We start from the raw sequence: 20,897 nt of genomic DNA, 5'->3' as shown, positions 1-20,897 counted from the left end.
AATTTGGAAAAAATCATCACCACCATTGGAACATTTTTGAATTTTCCTAGTGTACACCCCTTAAACATCGCAAGTTGTTGGAACTAATGTCTCATATTTTCTCAGGCATAGAGAGTAATATTAGAATACCAGTGGTGGGCCAAGTAGACAGAGCAGAGTGAACGGGTTATTTTGGGGTTTTCCAAAATACGCCCGTACAATTAAAGTTTTCTTATTATATATATATATATATATATATATATATATATATATATATATATTATGTTATAACCTTGAATATATATATATTATGTTATAACCTTGAATCATTAATAGTAAAATATAACCGCACCCTTGTGAACGTAGGCATCTTGCCAAACCACGTAAATCTGTGTCTCGACTCTCGTTTGATCTCTCTTTTTCGATTCCATATTATTCATCATTGTCTTATATGGTAACCGCAGAAGCTAATGGACAACGCCAATGTCACAAGTTTTTTAGGGTTTCTATCAGATGCACGTACAAGTTGCAAGAACGTCAATATCAAAACAATACTAACAGCTGGGGTGTTCGCGAGCGAATTCTGGATCGGCTCTTATAAGCTCGACTTGATTATTAAATGAGGCGCTTCGTGAATACAAATTTTTGCTTGAATATTAAACGAAGTAAACTTGGCTAGACTCAATTAGGCTCGTGAGCGCACTCGTATAAGGCTCTACTCGTTTTTTATTTATTTATTAAGTAACTAACAATAACAATAACAAATATATATATTTTAACAAAAATTTGCTGAGCGAGAGTGAGAGAGTGGAAAATGAGAGTTGGGGTGGAAGATGTGCTGTGATTGGTGAGAGAGATTGGGAGAGAGACGTTGAAAAAATATTTTTTTGTAAGAGGCATTGTCGCAGCTCAAGCTCGAGTTCGAGTAAAATTTAAATGAGCCGAGCCCGAATAAGGAAAGCTCACTCGAGCTCGGCTCATTTACACTCCTACTAATACCCTGACAATATCTATTGCTAGGATCATTTACCTCAATCATTTTCGTATAAATAGACATGGAATTATTGGATCCAATTACACAATAATAAAGATTGGAAGGGAGAGCACAAATCCTGCTAGATTGTTCTTCTCTAACTAATTCAATCGATCCTATATTGACTTTGATTTGATTAAACTTTCACCATTGTGTTAACATGTCAAAAAAAAATAAATAATAAATAAAGGGTAAAATCTACATATCTCCCTCAAACTACCATTTAATTGATAATGTCCCCCTAAACTTTCAATTGTGACAATGTCCTCTCAGGCTAGCAAAAAGATAAAAATGTCCCTATATATTTTTTAATAAGACAAAAATACCTCTATAAATTCAAAAAGTTTTAGTAGTTTGGGAGGGACATTATCACAATTGAAAGTTTGGGAGAGACAGTGTCAATTGCATGTTAATTTGAGGGGAGTACGTGAACTTTTCCCTAAAAGAGAATTCCACCCTACCAGCTGTCCCCTAAATCAACCGTTGCATGATGGGGTCTTAAGGGTGCATATGGTGCATGTGCCATTGACTTGCACCCAATAAAGACCTAGATGGCTTTCGTAGTATACATAATACCATTGAAATGATTAATTTGTATCGAGTTGGATAAATGTACCTCGTACTCTGCGAAAGTTTAGGAGATGAAATATATATATAATACGACTCGTGAATCATGCCCGGCCAGATCATCTATAAAAGAATAAGGCTCTATATATAATACCATAGAAATGATGTGGGCATGATTCACGAGTCGTATTATATAATACCCTAGAAATGCAAGTATTTGACAAACAATGTTTTGACCTTAGAATTTAATTACACAAAACTCAATTAATTTTGCATCTCGATGGCAGTTAGACAAATAAAGAACTATATCCCAGCATCCATGAGTTTTGTATAAAACTACGTCAGAATTAATTTTGTTGGATTAGATCTGGAACAAGCTGCGCCACTGCTTGCTCCTTCATCTTCGTTTCATGATAATATAATAGGACGGTTCTGTAGTCTTAAAGAAATCTCTGAAGTAGTTGGACATGTAATAGAGTGAGAGTTCAACTCTTGAAATAAAGATTCTTAATTCTATTAGTATTAGCGGTCTTGAGTTTCATTGGTATCTTGATGAGACGGAATTAAACGATGACTCAATTAGATTTGAGGGAGTGCGTACAGTTCCCACCTTCTAGACGATCCCTTTAATGCGGCTACCATCGAGTGGATGCTACTATATGATCATGTCTATGTCAAATATCTACGATTGGTATCTTCCGCATATCTTTTTTATTAAAAAAAAAAAAAAAAAACACATGCTCCATGTCTCTCTCTACCATATTTTAGGGCGTATTCCTTTTTTATTTTATTTATAATTTTTTTAATTTATAATTTATTATTAAAGATAATTGACTTCAATATTACATTATACTGCATTCACATCCCACTTCAATTTTTTGGCCTTATGAGTTGGATGCCTATAAATACCAATGTGGGTTGCCATCTTTCTTCATTCAAGCTAGATATGGCTATAATCTCTTTCTCCCTTACCAGGGTTGCCATGCTCCCCATTTTCATCCTTCTCTTGATCTGTATTCCTCCTCCTATGGCTCTTTCTTTAACTTTTAAGAAGCTTCCATTGCCAACAGGTGTCGCCGGTCCTTCATCCTTTGCCTTTGACTCATTAGGTGGAGGACCCTATGTGAGTGTCCAGGACGGTCGAATTCTCAAATATGAAGGAGCCACTGCTTGCTTTGTAGAGTTTGCCTTCGACGCACCAACCAGGTTTCTTTGGAACATCTTCCATTACCTTCTCTCTCTTTATATATAATAATGTTTACATATAAACTTAGACAATGATTTATATACATATATATATATATATATATATATATATATATATATATATATATATATAGATGAAGATTTCGTTAACCTATGTATTTTTGTTGGAAATTAATGCGATTGATTCAGGTCAAGTGCGGTATGTGATGGCCAAAGTAATTATGATGATTTGGGATCCACCTGTGGGAGGCCATTAGGTTTGGATTTCAACCCTTTAACGCAGCAGTTCTACGTAGCGGATGCATATGTTGGGCTCATGGTGGTGGGACCAAAGGGAGGGCTGGCCACCAAACTCGCCAGCGGTGTGAACGGGGTGCCCTTCCGCTTCCTTTACGGCGTAGGCCACGACCCTTTAACAGGAGATGTTTACTTCACAGAATTTAGTAATGTTTACCAGCTAAGGTACTTCTAATTAATGCATATCTATCTCTCGCGTCAAAAAGAATTGAAAAATGTTTCTCCGATACGTACGCAATGTTAATTCAACAATCACTACTTATTTCAAAAGTTTAAGTTGATAACAACAATTATTAATCACTTTCTACTTAGAAAAAAAAAAAAAAAAATCCCATTCAGTGACCTATGAATGGCAGCTTTTTGGTTTACTGTTCACGGGTCACTAAATATTTTTAATAGGTGATGCACAACAAGTGAAATATTTAATTTAAAATGGAGGATGAATTGACGGAATTAAGGTTGGATCCTAAGACTTTTAGCTCTGATATTATGTTAAATCACAACTTGTCCAAAAAACTTAATGGTACCTTACATAGATATTTTCTATAATGAGATAAAAATAATATTGAATTACTGTGTACGTATGTGCACGCGGATAGTTATTTATTTATTTAGTTCTCCGTTTATATATAGCTTTATGTAATGTAAACCATTGCTCTGGTATACTTTCTCTCATGCAGAGATATCACTCTGGCAGTAAACAATGGCGATGCAACAGGAAGTTTATTAAAATACGATCCATTGACAAAGCAAGTTAGTGTGTTGCTGATGGGGCTTTCCGGAGCTTCCGGTGTTGCAGTTAGTGGTGATGGTACATTTGTTCTTGTCGGAGAGCTTATAGGTAACAGAATTAAGAGGCTTTGGATCAAAGGTCCTAAATGTAATACAACCGAAACTTTCATAGAGTTCCCAGGAAGAGTAAATAGAATAAGGAGAACCATATTGGGAGATTTTTGGGTGGCAGTCAATGTAGTAATAAATCCGGTTACCAATGTCACTCTACCCACCGGGAAAGGGATTAGTCCATTTGGCACTGTTTTGGAAACAGTGACAGTTGACAAGGAATATAACAACACCAGAATCAGTGAAGTTCAAGAGCATCTTGGGAAATACTATGTCGGTTCTCGACATGTGAATGTGAATTTCGTTGGTGTTTATGACACCATCTAAAAAGTCTTGAAATACCACTACTAAATAAGAGTTGCACTTTTAGGCGAGAGGGGAAGTGAGTTTCGTTGAAGGCACAAGTGAATCGTCTCTTGTTAGGAATTGTGCATTAAACTTTAATAAGTTTATAAAATGTTTTTATTTAAATTGAATAAAGTTATTTATTTACTGATTTATTTAATGAGCACATATAATCTATTTAAATGTATTTCTTTTGTGATTATTATATGTCATGTACATATATGTGAATGGTCCATAGATTGAACTACCCTGGGTTTATTTATGTATCACCACAAAAGATCCACATGGTTTGTAGTATGTATAGTAAGTAATACAATAAGAATCAGCTAGCTAGGATGCATGGACTAGCATAGCACATACACTACAAAAAAAATGGTCCAATGGTGATGCCTTATTTGGGATGTTTTGCTTTCCAATTTGCAATACCCAGAATGCGACGCTTCAGAAACGTCAAAATATAAGGGGTTGCTAAATCCGAAATATGGACATTTACTGTTCACATTACCCCCTTTAAAGTGTTGTTAGCAACCGCTTTTTTTGTAGTGATATAAGTAGAACACCATTTAATACCAAGTCAATGGTGCATTTATTCACAATGATCATCTGAATCAATCAAAAACTGTTACATTGTCTCTAAGGGGAAGGGGAAAAAACACACATGAAACAGATCAACTCTCGTTATTAATTTGAGACGATAAAAACTTTCCCGTATGTGTATTGTTCTCTCTATAAACTTCAATACCAACGGAGCATTGGCATGACAAAGAACTTCATCTGTCCAAGGCTGCAATGAATCCCATCGTGTTGCCCGCAAGCAAAGTAGTGAGGCTTCCACTTTTTGAGCACAAACTCGAAGCCTTGCCCGCCTCCTTGCGTCACGTCGGCCAACATCTCCGCTCCGGTTAAGTTGCATGTTACAAAGCTCCGAAGGTTTGGTAGCAAGTATACGCTGTGAGGGATTGTGGTATTCTCTGTTGGTGGATCATACTTGAAAACTGCATGCATGCAACATTAACAATGATCATATATATATAAATTAATACACGTTAAAGAATATAGATGCATGGTGGCTAGAAAAATGGGGGGAACGGGAACATGTAAGCAACTCTCACCTAAAGTATCATTTAGGTAAAAGGGGCCATTTTTGAGAGCCCAATCAGTGTAGCTAAAGTTGAAGTGCCAACCCTCCGATCCACCAACAATGATCTTGTTGGGGGCTTGTGTATATTTCGGGTACTGATAGGAGCCCGACTGCCAGTCCTTGTTGGCCGTACAAACCGCCAACGTGGAAGCAGCCACAATCAGGATGAGACACCTTGCAAAACTGAAACCACCCATGTATATGATCTTCTATATATATCACGGTGCAACTTTAAGGAAGATTGAAGTTAAGAGGCTGATGATTCACAAAGAAAGGCTAATTAAGAGGTATTTATAGAGGGGAGAGGAGAAAGAAAGGTTCGTGCAAGACACCTTGCAAAACTGAAACCACCCATGTATATGATCTTCTATATATATCACGGTGCAACTTTAAGGAAGATTGAAGTTAAGAGGCTGATGATTCACAAAGAAAGGCTAATTAAGAGGTATTTATAGAGGGGAGAGGAGAAAGAAAGGTTCGTGCAAAACGGCCAAATTGACCTTTTTTTCTGGGTTGGTAGGTAAATGTTTGAAAATACAATGTGAAGCTCATTTTTGTGTTCAATTTTCCCAACATTTATATTAAAATGTTGATAAATGGGTTGGTAACAACGGAAATAAAGGGGTCAGAAAAAAAAGCTATAATCATTGTCCATTATATATCTTTAGGCCGGAGGTATTAAATTGAACAACACAAATACAAACTCAACGCACAAGGGATATTTAGAAAGAGTGGGGCATTAACCGAATTAGGCTGACGTAGATGATTGTGTAACATGTCTCTACTTTCCTTGTAAGAATATTTCTCATTGATTTGCTTGCCATGTTGTATTTATTAAGGCGAAAAATAATTTGTGTCAATATTTTGCCTATAATTTTTTCATATCATCCTATAAATTTAATAGATCAACCCTTAGATTTGTGGAGCCCACCATTGACTTATGTGAGGTCTACATGAGTCTACAAATCTAATGGTTGATTTGTAAGATGATATGAGAAAAATATGGGCAAAATATTGACACCAATAATTAATTTATTAAGGCTTTAATTTTTTTTTGTTTTTTTTTCTTATATGCTTCTCTTCCTTATTTAGTGTAATTTAGGTTTTTTTTTTTTAGTTTTTTTTTTTTTTTGCCTCTATGTGAATAAAGATCATTGTAATACAGTTTGACATATATACTTCAATATTCAAATTGTAGCCTTACTTGTTCTTCTCTCTTCCTCTCTTTGCTTCCGCTATAATTTTCATATTTTATAGTTTATATAAAATACTATATGGTATCAGAGTCGTCGTTTTCTTAATGCCTATGATAAACCTCCATTCTTCGACTATGCAATTTCTCATTTAAACGTTCTTTGGTGTTTTTCATTGTTACAGCAAGTACTACACTAAACGCTTTGTATGTTGAGGTTCGTTTTTTTTTTTGCACTTGACAAAAATTTGGAGTTCATCTAATTAATCCAGCACGCGTCACTTACAATCTATGTCACTGCCTTCGTGTGACACGCGCTGCTGTGTCTCCTACATTTGATAAGGCAATTTCTACAATCAATTTGTTAGCCGTAGATCAGCTTGAGCAAATATGTGATTATCTATAGGACACCATTAATTAGAAGAGCTTGTGGCAATCTTTTAGGCTATAAGTACTGGTAGAGGAAGGAAAGGTACCGTGTCGTGATCAACACATGCATGTTGTTTCATGCAAAAATATATCTCTTTTTTTTTTTTTTTTTTTTTTCATGTTCCTTGATATTCTTAATAGAAATGTGTGAAAATTATTGAGGAAGAAAGGACATGGAAATTTGAGTAATTTCTATCACTTTGAAGTATGTCTATTAGCAGGAAATTTGAATCGATGGGCCTTTGGCTTTCAGTGAAGATCTAAAATGAGCACATCTATTTTCTCTTGAGTTCTGTTTCTCTTTTGTTCAGTGCTTAGTCCATGTCGATTTGGTTGTGGTTGATTTTTTTTTTTCTTTCTTTTTGTTTTGTTTTGTTCTTGATCTTTTACGTAGATAAAAAGTATGATTTAAATCATTGATGACAGAAGACAGTCATTGGCAAAAGAAGAAGAAGCAATTGTCACATTTTTTTTTAATAAAAAAAACACATTATTTATCGTTAGGGAAGACATAGTCGTCGATGATATGTAGCTTTTATAGTTGTCTGTGATGTACATATTACCAGCAACAACTTTGTATTGTTGTTGCTAATAGAATCATTATCAGCGATAACAATCGATTGTCACTGAAAACTGATAATATATATATAACGAAAACAAATCGTCCGTCGTGAGACATTTTTAGTGACGATCTGTAATGCTATGAATTTTAGTCATTGCGGATGAGTTTTTAACAACAGTGCAAATGCAACTACATAGTGAGGACTTTTGGATCTATCTTCTGTGTAATGATATGATCGAAAATCGATTATAACTTTTGCTACAAGTATCAGAATCACTTATACGACCCCAATTCAGAAAGCTTTTTCACTACTTTATGCCTCGCAAGTGCATTAATTCCGGGTTCAAAATCCATCTTTTTTGCTACCAAAACTTTATTTTAAGTTATTCTCTACCATTTCTAGGAAATACAGGTTTCTTATGGGGTAGCTAGGGTTATCTCATGGATTTTCTATCATTTATTTTCCAAACATCCCTAGTTCCCTACATAACATAATATCTTAAATATTCTTTTTTCTCAAATTTTCTATTTTCTTCTAACTTAGCAGCGGCAGGCAACAGAACACCAATTAATTAATACATAGCAAGTCACTTGTGCATTTATTCACTCTCATCTGAATCAATCGAAACTGTTACATTGTCTCTAATTAAGGGGAAGGAAAAAAAAAAAAACACTCAAAAATAAGAAACAGTGACTAATTTGAGACGACAAACATAAAATAAAAAGAGAGAGTAGCAATTAATTAAGTGTCTCGTGTATTAACTATCTAAACCAACGGGGCATTGGCATCACAAAAAACTTCATTTTTCCAAGGCTGCAATGGATGCCATCGTGCTGCCCGCAAGCAAAGTAGTGCGGCTTCCAGTTTTTTAGAACGAACTCAAATCCCTGCCCACCTCCTTGTGTCACGTCAGCCAACATCTGCGCTCCTGTTAAATTGCACGTCAAGAAGCTCCTAAGGTTTGGTAGCAATTATACGCTGTGAGGAATTGTGGTATTCTCGGTTGGTGGATCATATTTGAAAACTGCATGCAAAAACAATGTTGTCATCGATCATATAAATACACGTTAATATTTATATTTCTCATTTATATATATATATATATATATATATACAGGGACGGAGGAAGGGGGGGACTGGCAGGGGCCAGGCCCCCCTCCCCCCCAAATGACAATTTTTTTTTTTTTTTCTTTTAAGGTAAAAAAAAAAAAAAATTTATGGTTAATTTTTTTTTTTTGCTAATGGGCCCCTGCCCATTAATTTTTCAGCCATGGCCCCTGCCCATTGTCAAGGCTGGCTCCGTCCCTGTATATATATATATATATAGATGATCTCTGGCAAAATGGAGGGAACATGCATGTAATAAACTCACCGAAAGTATCATTTAGGTAAAAGGGGCCATTCTTGAGCGCCCAATCAGTGTAGCTAAAGTTGAAGTGCCAGCCCTCCGATCCGCCAACAGTGATCTTGTTGGGAGAATGTGTATATTGTTGGAAATCTAGATGTGGGAATTGCAGGGAAAAATAAACGTAGAATACAAACAGAATGAGAAGTAAATGAAATCTGGGCAGTAAGGCGATTCTGACTCTATCTTTTAGATAAACATTGCCTCTCACTTCTATTAGAAGTCTTGCAAAAGGGAATAAAAGCAATCTTATCCTCAGGATACAATACTGCTTGATGTAGTGTGCAGATTGCAAAACTCTGAACACTATCCAGAACAGAAATTTTTTGTAATAGCAATTAATAATCGTGAGAGGAAGAGAGACAGAAAAAAATTATTAGTAAAAAAAAAAAAAAAAAACTGCTGGGAATTAATATATATCTATATAATTCCATATTATCTCAGAAGGAGTTTTTATTTTTAATTGAAATAACGGTTACATATATTTTAAAAATCTAACGTTAAAAAAACAGTTGAAACTTGAAAACACATTATCTCATCGGTTGAAACTTGAAAACACATGATCTCATATAACATAATAATAGGAGATATTGATGAAGTGGTGGTAACTGATCAAAACAAGAGAACAGGATAAAAAGTTATTTATTTAAAATAAATGACTATTAAAACAAGATAATAGGAGATCAGTTATTTATTTGAAATTCAAAATAATCATGAAATAATAATAAATTCGAAATTTTAGTTTCATGAAATAATATCAACAATCCCCCACTTATTTCAAGAAAATAAAATTAAATAATAATAATAATAATAATAAAAATAAAATTGTTGTTACTCCAAAATGTTGATACATAAATGAAAGTACCTTTAGGGTTTGAACGTTCACTTAGTGTATAATTCTCAAAGCTTTATCAGTGTGATAGTAGACTCAATGTCTTTGAACTATCATACTTAATGATAAAACTGGAGAATTAACACATATCAACATATTAAAATTTCTATAGTTCTTTTCAGCCGCGCATTAATGGCCATACGCGTTATCCCAACTTCATGAGTGCTCTAGGTGGCTTACCAAGCCCCGACAAAAGCGGCCTGACTTTACACTCACATAGGTAGAGTTCTTCTAGGTGTTCCTGTAGATTAAAAAACACCTTTTATGCGAACTTCATTAAGAGTTATACTCAACCTTTCCTTTTCATTACAGGACTCGCACTAAACATCAATTATTCCTCTAAATGGTCTAATTTAGTGCTAACATCATCACCATCAAGATTTGTTTTTCCCATTGAACCTAGAGTTTGTTTTCCAAAGTCTAGGTTGGGTTGCCATCTTGTAGTGATCATTCAATTGGTTTTAGACCCATCTCAAATGAGGTTTTACGAATCAGATCCTTACTTAGGCCATTTGTAAAAGGATCTGCTAAGTTCATGCACGATTTTACATAGTCTACTGTGATAATGTCTTCTTCCAATAATTGTCTCACAGTATTATGTCTAAGACTGATATGTCTTGACTTCCCATTGTAGGACTTACTATATACTCTTGATAATGTAGCTTGGCTATCACAATGCAAGAAAATTGGAGGCATGGGACTTGGCCATAAAGGCAAGTCAATTTAAAAAATTTCTTAACCATTCAGCCTCTCTTCCAGCAGCTCCTAAAGCAACTAACTCTGACTCCATAGTTGAGTGAGTTATACAAGTTTGTTTCTTGGATCCCCAAGAGATAGCTGCACCACCAAGGGTAAAAACCCATCCACTTGTGGATTTAGATCCATCATCAACACAATTCCAATTAGCATCACTATACCCTTCAATTACGGATGGATATCCTCCATAGTGTAGAGCATATGATTTAATTCCTTTTAAATAACCCAACACTATGGAAATTGCTTTCCAATGTTCAATGCTTGGACAACTTGTGTATCTACTCAATTTGCCCACGGCAAATGCAATGTCTGGACGTGTGCAATGCATTGCATACATCAGACTTCCAATAACACTAGAATATTCTAGTTGTGATACACATCGATTTTTATTTATTCCAAGCTTTAAACTTGAGTTATAAGGAACACGAGAAATTTTGTCATGCAAATGACTAAATTTATTCAAAACTTTATCAATATAATGAGTTTGAGATATGGCATATGCATTTCCTATTTTGTGTAATTTAATACCAAGTATAGTGTTTGCTATACCCATATCTTTCATATCAAAATGTGATGATAAAAAATCTTTTGTATCTTTAATACAAGAAATACTATTACTAAAAATTAGCATATCATCTACATACAAACATATAATAACAATATTACTATCGAACATTTTAAAATAAATGCATTTATCAACTTCATTCAAACAAAAACCATTAGAAATAACTACGTTATCAAATCTTTCATGCCATTGTTTTGGAGCTTGTTTTAAACCATATAATGACTTGACTAATTTACAAACTTTGTTTTCTTGTCCTGGAATAATGAACCCTTCTGGTTGTTCCATATATACCTCTTCATCCAAATAACCATTTAAGAATGCTGTTTTCACATCCATTTGATGGATTTCAAGGTTATATATGGAAGCCAAAGATATCAAAGTTCTTATTGAAGAAATCCTAGCCACAGGAGCATATGTATCAAAATAATCAATGCCCTTTGATTGTCTAAACCCTTTGGCTACTAATCTAGCCTTATATTTGTCAATGGATCCATCAGATTTCATCTTTTTCTTAAAGATCCATTTACATCCTATGGGTTTAGAACCGGAAGGTAAATCTATAAGAATCCATGTGTTATTAAACATAATGGACTCCATTTCATCATCAATAGCTTCCTTCCAAAATGTGGCATCCCTAGATTTCATAGTTTCTTCAATGGTAGAAGGTTCATTTTCTATATTGTAACACACACCAACTTCATTCACAATTACTTGAGAGTTGCCTTCTATAAAATATGTCAAAAAATAAGGACCAAAACTCTTTTCTTTTCTAATTCTTTTGGATTTTCTAATTTCAAAATTCTCTTCATTTTCTGAAACAATATTTTCAAAAATATTTTCATTATTAGAAGTACTTGCTTCAGAAAAATTAGAATTTTTAATTGTATTGGATTCAAAAAATTCTGCATCTCTTGATTCAATAATTACATTAGAATCCAATTCAAGAAAACGATAAGATTTACTATGAAAAGCATAACCGAGAAAAACACATTTGGAAGTTCTTGGTCCTAATTTAGATCTTTTAAAATCAGGCAACCTAACATAAGCTAGGCACCCCCACAATTTAAAATAATTTATGTTGGGTTTACGTTTAAACCATAACTCATATGGAGAAAAATTATTTCTTTTAGAAGACACTCTATTTAATATGTGAATTGCAGAAAAAATAGCTTCACCCCAAAGATTTACAGGCAAACCAAAATGGTTTAGCATTGCATTTACCATATCCATGAGTGTTCTATTTTTTCTTTTCGCTACACCATTTTGTTGTGGTGTATAAGGTGCTGTTCTCTCATAAATAATACCATTAATTTTGCAGAAATTGTCAAAGTCATTATTAAAATATTCTCCACCTCTATCACTTCTTAATGATTTAATCTTGCAACCAAGTATATTTTCAACTTCAGCTTTATAAATTTTAAACATATCTAAAGCTTCATATTTTGTTCTAATCAAATAGAGATAAGTATATTTAGACAAATCATCTATAAAAGTAATAAAATATCTTTTACCACCTCTTGTAATTTTACCACTCAAATCACATACATCAGAATGTATTAATTCAAGTAAATTCGAAGATGATCTATTAACACTTGAAAACGGTTTTCTAGGTAAATTTGTTTTAACACAGATTTCACATTTATCTCTATCATCATGCAAATTAGAAGGCAGCAATCCTAATTTAACCATACGATTCACAGAATTATAATTTACATGTCCTAATCTAGCATGCCATAATGAATAAGAGTCAACAATATAAACATAAACATTCTCCTTTATTAAATTGAGTTTAAACATTCCATTTACAGCAAATCCTTTGCCCACAAACATGCCATTTTTGGTCAAGACAAATTTGTCAGACTCAAATACAAGTTTATAGCCATGTTTGGACAAAAGACCACCAGAAACCAGATTCTTTCGAATCTCTGGTGCGTGAAATACATCAATAAGAGTAACTATTTTGCCAGAAGTAAATTTCAATACAACAGTGCCTTTTCCAACTACTTTGGTGGTAGTTGAATTTCCCAGGTAGAGCTCAATCTCATCACCAACTTTCTCATATTTTTTGAAGAGATTTCTATCTCCACAGATGTGACGAGTTGCACCAGTATCAACCCACCAACTTGAATCATTGATTACCATATTCACTTCAGAAATTACTGCAGTAAGGTTTTCTTCAACATTGTTGGTCTGTTCCTTCTTCTTCAAAACTCTGCAATTCTTGATGAAGTGCCCAAGCTTCTTGCAGTAATGACAAATCACATTTTTCTTGAAATTGCCCTTTTTCTTTGGACCTATTTTACTAGGACCACCAAATTCATATTTGGGCTTTTTCCCTTTTTTGTTGTCTATTTCAACAACATGGGCAGATTTGCTCATTTCAACCTTTTCTTCGAGTTTGTCTCAAAGCCTTGACTCTTCTTCAATACGAAGTTGTCTCTGAAGACCTTCCAGAGTCAGATCATCACCTTTTCTCTTAAGTGATTTACGGTAATCCTTCCAAGTTGGTGGCAATTTGGCAATAATAGCACCCACTTGAAGTTTTTCATCAATTGGAATGCCCTCGGAATACAATTGTTGGACAATAAGTTGAATCTCATGAACCTGATTCAAAATAGGCTTATTATCCACCATTTTAAAATCAAAATAATTACTTACTAGATAGCTTTTGTTGCCAGAATCTTCAGTTTTGTATTTGTTCTCCAATGCCTCCCAGATCTCTCTTGCAAACTTCTTTGGTGCATACATATCGAACAGTGAATCAGTGAGGGTGTTGAGGATACTCCCCCTACATGTGTAGTTGTCTTCCTCCCATTTGAACTTCACATCAATTTGTTCATCAGTTGCTCCTTCCACAGGAACATTCGGACAGGGTGTGTCGAGCACATAACGAACCTTCAATGTTGTCAATAGAAATTCAACTTTCTCCTTCCAGCGTTTGTAGTTGTTGCCATCAAAACGATCCAATTTGGAAAGATCTTGTGGCATCACGTTCAGAGAAGTAATAGCAGAATTCATTGTTGGAAGTGCCATTGAAGAATGCAGAATGTTTATCTAAAAATTGTTGGAAATCTAGATGTGGAAATTGCAGGGAAAAATAAACGTAGAATACAAACAGAATGAGAAGTAAATGAAATCTGGGCAGTAAGGCGATTGTGACTCTATCTTTTAGATAAACATTGCCTCCCACTTCTATTAGAAGTCTTGCAAAAGGGAATAAAAGCAATCTTATCCTCAGGATACAATACTGCCTGATGTAGTGTGCAGATTGCAAAACTCTGAACACTATCCAGAACAGAAATTTTTTGTAACAGCAATTAATAATCGTGAGAGGAAGAGAGAGAAAAAAAAAAAAAAAAAACTGCTGGGAATTAGTATATATCTATATAATTCCATATTATCTCAGAAGCAGATTTTATTTTTAATTGAAATAACGGTTACATATATTTTAAAAATCTAACGTTGAAAAAACAGTTGAAACTTGAAAACACATTATCTCATCGGTTGAAACTTGAAAACACATGATCTCATATAACATAATAATAGGAGATATTGATGAAGTGGTGGTAACCGATCAAAACAAGATAATAGGATAAAAAGTTATTTATTTAAAATAAATGACTATTAAAACAAGATAATAGGAGATCAGTTATTTATTTGAAATTCAAAATAATCATGAAATAATAATAAATTCGAAATTTTAGTTTCATGAAATAATATCAACATATATTTTGGGCGAGGGGACTCTTTGTTGGCCGTACAAGCTGCCAAGATGGAAGCAGCAACAATCAGGATGAGACTCTGAGCAAAAGTGAAACCACCCATGTCTTCTTCTATCAGAGTGAAGAAGTACTTAAGACTTAAGAGGTTGATGATTCAAAAAGGAAAGATTTTAAAATCAGATGTTGGCAATATTGATAGAGATAGGTTGAGAGGTATTTATAGAGGGGAGAGGGAAGAGAGAGAAGAGAAAGAAAGGCTCGTGCAAAACGGCCAAATTGACCTTTGTCTGGATTGGTAGGTAAATGTTTGAAAATGCGATGTGAAGCTCATTTTTCAGTTCCATTTTCCACGAGACCTTTTGTTATTATTATTATTTCGGCTTCTTTTACCTCCTAGATGCTACTTTCCGGCCACGAGGAAGCAGTAGCCAAACACATTTTATATAAATCCTGATAAATTCTTCTTTGAACCAAAAACGTTGTCAGCAAAATATGGTATGATCATTGTCCATTATCTTTCCCAGGTATGAAATTGACCAACACAAAGTCAACGCACAACCCAAATTTACAAACAGTGGGGCTTTAACTGAATTCAATTGAAAAACTTAATTACGTGGGTGAGGACTAAATTTAATGATGACAATTTCATTGCACATTATCATTTGTGTTTAATTAGTAAAACTATCGTAAAATAAATGGGTTTGATCTTTTTGGCTGTTAGTACAACAACAAGCTCAATCCACCAAGTTAGGGTTTCATGTGTCAAGATCATATTTTTGACGGAAACATCAACGGTGTAGATGAGGATCCTGTTCAGTTCATTTAAACTTGAGAATATACGGTTAGTTATATTTGGGAAAAGTAAAAAATAAAAAATATCTCTTAAATATAACTAAGTGGATTATCTTCAATTCTAAGTTCCAAATGGCACCAGCCACCTCTAGGGTATGGGGCTCGCTGGCCACCCCTAGCTAGGGAGATCAGGACTCGCCACCCTGAAAATCTTTGGGGGTGGCTTGCTCGCCACCCCCTCCCCCATGGGTGGAAAACGGCAGCCACCCCACTTTTTTTATTTTTTTATTTTTTTTTTATTTTTTTTTATTTTATGTTTGTGGGTGAGGAAGAAAATTTTTGAACTTTTTTGGTATGTGTGTGTGTATGGTTGTTATAAACACAAATTTTGAGCGTCAATTTTTTCATAAATTACTAAATTAGTGTTGTTTGAACAATAACACATTGTTCAAACAACACCTTTCGAACGTGAATAATGATGCGTGAATAATAACACTATTCAAATGACGCCTTTCATGTGTAAATAGTGACGCGTGTACAGTAACACTATTAAACGTTGCCTTTCAAAGCGTGAGTAGTGATGCATGAATTGTAACACTATTCAAATGTTGCTTTTCATGCGTGAATATTGACTCATGAATAGTAACATTATTAAAACGTCGCCTTCCAACGCGTGAATGGTAATACTAATAAAACATCAATACATTATGAATAGTGATATTTGAACAATATTAAAACGCTGCATTTTACTGACTTTTTCAACACGTCACTAATTGAGCCTTATATATATATATATTATAGTGCCAGTTTTATGAAAAATTATACATATGTTTAAAAATACACATTGACCTTGAAAAACAGTTTTTTTCAAAAGAATGAGAGCGAATTTAAGGAAAAATGAGCTCACATCAAACATAAATAATAGTCAGTTAGTTTTATTGCTGAGTCATGGACTTGCTTTTCAACCTATAAAACTGTGAATGTTACAAAAATTGTTAAGGAGGTCAAGGAGGATCCATATGTGAGCCTAGATTTCTACTTGTTGTTGTCCTCATGGGATAACTCAATCGGCTGGGACCACGCCTCATGAAGCAGAGGTCTCTAGTTCGAATCCCCCCTCTCTCCTCTTGTGTGGACATGTAAAAAAAAAAAAAAAAAAGGATTTCTACTTGCTTTTCAACCTGTAAAATTGTGAATCTTACAGATATTGTCGAGGAGGATCCCTATGTGAGCCTAGATTTCTACCCTTGGGTCTGCAAGAGACCTCAACTTTTATTGATATGAGCCATGGTTATGAACGTCATTTTTGTGTCATTTTAGAGTTTGTTCAAAAACAATATAGTCTAGAGTAGAGTTATGTAGTGACATTCAATTACAAATACGATGTTAATTTATTCAGTTTAGAACTCATGAAGAAATGCTTTAATTAAGTTTGTGGTTTAAAAAAAAAAAAAAAAAAAAAAAAAAAAAAAAGATACAAGAAATTTTGTGATGAGAGAATGAAAGTGTTAGGACATTTTTTGGTTTCACAGTCTCCAATTGGTGAAATCTACAAGTTCTTTGCATTCTATCGAAATGCCTTTGATCTTCAATGTTCGCACTCTTGCAACACAACAACCAATTAAGAGAACTCGCCGGTGGGGTGCCGGAGGGTCTCACTCCAATTCCTAAGTTAGTTCCTTTGAGAAAAGTCCTCAAATATACAATAATTGAGTCTGTCTTTATACCTGGGATAATTTCCTATTTATAGGCTTGGTTGTTGAGCCGAATACGGTATCTTAGCCATAAATCCAGGATTTGATGAGGGGAGAGTGATCTACAAGTGATTAAAGCCTTTAATGCAATCTTTATGACAAAAGATCTCCTTCCGTTACGATATCTTCCATAAATTTGGGATTATTGTCAACAGTTACCCCCCAATTCCCTTATGCGAGAAACTTGGATAAAGGGAATTATTTAATGTGCTCGTTTGATTCCCCAGGGGGTATTTCTTCTTCAAATACCCCCACCTATCTTATTTGACCGAGGGTTAAATCCGACCCTCCTTTCAATACCTGAGAGTTAAAACCGAGACCTTCTCTTCAATAGCCGAGGGTTAAATCTGACACTCTCTTCAAGACTTGGTTAAAAAACCAAGTAATAACCTTCTTTGACCTGAGGGTAAAACTTACCCTCTTCAATACCCGAGGGTTAAAACCGAAACCCTCTCTTCAAGACTTGGTTGAAAAACCAAGTAATAACCTTCTTTGACCCGAGGGTAAAATTGACCATCTTCAATACCCGAGGGTTAAATCTGACCCTCTCTTTAAGACTTTGTTGAAAAACCAAGTAATAACCTTCTTTGACCCGAGGGTAAAATCGACCATCTTCAATACCTGAGCGTTAAAACCGAGACCCTCTCTTCAAATTTGGTTGAAAAACCAAGTAATAACCTTTTTTGATCCGAGGTTAAAAACCGACCATCTTCAATACCCGAGGGTTAAAACTGAGGCCCTCTCTTTAAGAGTTGGTTGAAAAACCAAGTAATAACCTTCTTTGATCCGAGGGTAAAATCCGACCCTCTTCAATACCCAAGAGTTAAAACCTAGACCCTCTCTTCAAGACTTGGTTGAAAAATCAAGTAATAACTTTCTTTGATCCGAGGGTAAAAACCGACCATCTTCAATACCCGAGGGTTAAAACCGAGACTCTCTCTTCAAGACTTGGTTGAAAAACCAAGTAATAACCTTCTTTGACCCGAGGGTAAAACCGACCATCTTCAATTCCCGAGGGTTAAAACCGAGACCATCTCTTCAAGAGTTGGTTGAAAAACCAAGTAATAACCTTCTTTGATCCGAGGATAAAAACCAACCCTCTTCAATACACAAGGGTTAAAACCAAGACCCTCTCTTCAAGACTTGCTTAAAAAACCAAGTAATAACCTTCTTTGATCCGAGGATAAAAACCGGCCCTCTTCATTCCCCAAGGGTTAAATCCGACCCACTCTTCAAGACTTGTTGAATCCGGGGTGAAAACCGATCCCCCATAGACAAGTTGAATCCGGGGGTGAAAACCGACCTCCCATTGAAATATATTTTGAATCCGGGGTGAAAACCGGCCCTTATTGATAAGATGCGAGGGTGAAAATTTGACCACCCTTTTCAAAATTCGAGGATGAAAACCCGACCACCCTTTTGAATCTAATGATATTCTTTGTTTTTTATCGACTGGTCTCTTGTTAATTGTTTTTAGCTCAAGGTTGTCTCCTTGTTTCCAATGACATTTCTTGTTTTTACCAGGTTGTCTCATTGTTTTCGATGATGTTTTTTGTTTTTATCGGGTTGTCTCTCGTTAATTGTTTTTATCTAGGATTGTCTCCCTGCCTTGTTTTTATCTAGGGTTTCCTCCCTACCTTGTTTTTGTCCAGGGTTTTCTCCCTGCCTTTTGTTTTTTTATTTAGGGTTGTCTCCTTGCCTTGTTTTTGCCTAAGGTTGTCTCCTTGCCTTATTTTTATCTAGGGTTGTCTCCCTGCCTTGTTTTTGTCTAGGGTTTTTTCCATTTCTTGTTTTTAAAGAAAATTCCCTGAGCCTTCCTCAAAACCAAGATACAACATTATTCAACTCTTTGTTAGACATGTATGCACCTACACATTTATGACAATAAGGTTTGATGCAGAAGCACAATAGCGCTCTCCTTTATGAGAGCGTGAAAACCTATATGAGTTGAAAAAAGAACTACTTACCTCGTGTAGTTGATTAAGGTGGGGGATCCGATTCAGTGTCGGTGAATGCAAATTTGTCAATCTTTGCCTACCTTGCGCATAAGATTTGTACGTAGGAGAATTATTATCGTGAACCTGATGAAGGCCGATACAGATATGTTATGGATGAAACGTAGATTTGGGCCATCTCCTTCCGAGTACTTTATATTACCGCTTGAACACGTGGTCACCAATATGATGATTTTTTTTTTTTGTAAAGAATAAATAATCGTTCCCATAGACGGTGTCAAATTGTTAGAACATGTTTTGGTCTAACAATCTCTGATTGGTGAAATCTGCATGTTCTTTGCGTTCTTCGAGGTGCCATTGGTCTTCAATCTTCGTGCTCCTGCAACAAAACAATCAATTAAGAGAACTCACTGGTGGGGTGCCGGCAGGTCTCACTTCAATGCTTAAGTTAGTTCCTTTGAGAAAAGTCCTCCAATATACAATAATTGAGTCTGTCTTTATACTTGGGATAATGGCCTATTTATAGGCTTGGTTGTTGAGCCAAATATGGTATCTTAGCCAAACATCCAGGATTTGATGATGGGGGAGTGATCCGCGCGTGATTAAAACCTTTAATTCAATCTTTATGACGGTAGATTTCATTCCATCATTATATCTTCGATAAATTTGGGATTATTCTCAACAAAAAGAAAAGTAGTTTTGCCACTTGGAATATGAGTGTATTTCAATCTTTGGCTAATAAAACATAGGGCTAAGGCTAGAAGATGAGATCTTTACTAAGGAAAATAGGGCTGGGGATACTAGCTGGTAGCAATCAAAGCTTTTTGGACAGACCTAAAAAGAATTTGAAATTTTGATAACTGAAAATAATTTTTATGGCTTTTTCGGTTGGATGAGTATAAAATTTTTTTATTTAAGAAAATAAAGTTTTAAGTGAATGAAAATCATAATAAATTAAGATTTTGACAAAAATGAGTTTTTGGAACAACATTCTAAATTTCAAATATGTGTGTCTATATATAAAACAGAATGAAAAAGTTAAATTCCTTCATTATAAGTGATGTAGGACGTGTGTTTTCCCACCCCAACAATAAATAGTTTTTTTTTTATATTTTATAATCCTTTCCCCACTAGGAGTATATTTACTTTTTCATACTAGGATTATATTTACTTTCCCTACTAGGATTATATTTACTTTCTCTACTAGAAGTAGGTTTGCTATATTACAAGGATTTCTCTTTTATAAATAGGGTATGTTGTTATGTAAAACTCACTCATTGAATTGTTATCAAATCAGAGAAGTTTCTCTCAAATACTCTGCGAAGTTTTATTTTTCTTTTAGCCTGTGGGCTTGTTTTTATTTTTTTGGGTAGAAGACGAAGACGCTTCTCCTTGCAGAATCAAAGACGCTGCTCTTTGATTAGTTACCTTAGTCTTCCGCTATGTTAGTTGGTAACAAAG

The 20,897-nt window shown here is 34.8% G+C and overlaps 2 protein-coding genes and 1 pseudogene across 2 annotated transcripts; 1 reads left to right on the top strand and 2 right to left on the bottom strand.

Moving 5' to 3' along the window:
• Positions 1–2,561: 2,561 nt before the first annotated feature.
• On the top strand, positions 2,562–4,252 carry LOC132168941 (protein STRICTOSIDINE SYNTHASE-LIKE 11-like). The gene is made up of 3 exons (XM_059580042.2): positions 2,562–2,785; positions 2,975–3,247; positions 3,763–4,252. Exons 1-3 carry the CDS (start codon positions 2,562–2,564, stop codon positions 4,250–4,252), a joined length of 987 nt encoding a protein of 328 aa, XP_059436025.2.
• A 753-nt stretch (positions 4,253–5,005) lies between these two features.
• LOC148587493 (blue copper protein 1b-like) lies at positions 5,006–5,608 on the bottom strand. Its single transcript, XM_088513737.1, has 2 exons — positions 5,383–5,608; positions 5,006–5,265 (listed from the first exon to the last, which is right to left on the bottom strand). Exons 1-2 carry the CDS (start codon positions 5,606–5,608, stop codon positions 5,006–5,008), a joined length of 486 nt encoding a protein of 161 aa, XP_088369863.1.
• A 2,742-nt stretch (positions 5,609–8,350) lies between these two features.
• LOC132168925 (uncharacterized) lies at positions 8,351–15,038 on the bottom strand (annotated as a pseudogene).
• Positions 15,039–20,897: the final 5,859 nt, after the last annotated feature.

The sequence above is a fragment of the Corylus avellana genome, chromosome 2 (assembly GCF_965113065.1).
Source record: "Corylus avellana chromosome 2, dhCorAvel1.hap1.2, whole genome shotgun sequence".
Classification (NCBI taxonomy): domain Eukaryota; kingdom Viridiplantae; phylum Streptophyta; class Magnoliopsida; order Fagales; family Betulaceae; genus Corylus; species Corylus avellana.
Note: the sequence above shows the minus strand (reverse complement) of the source record. Positions and strands in the feature narration are given on the sequence as shown.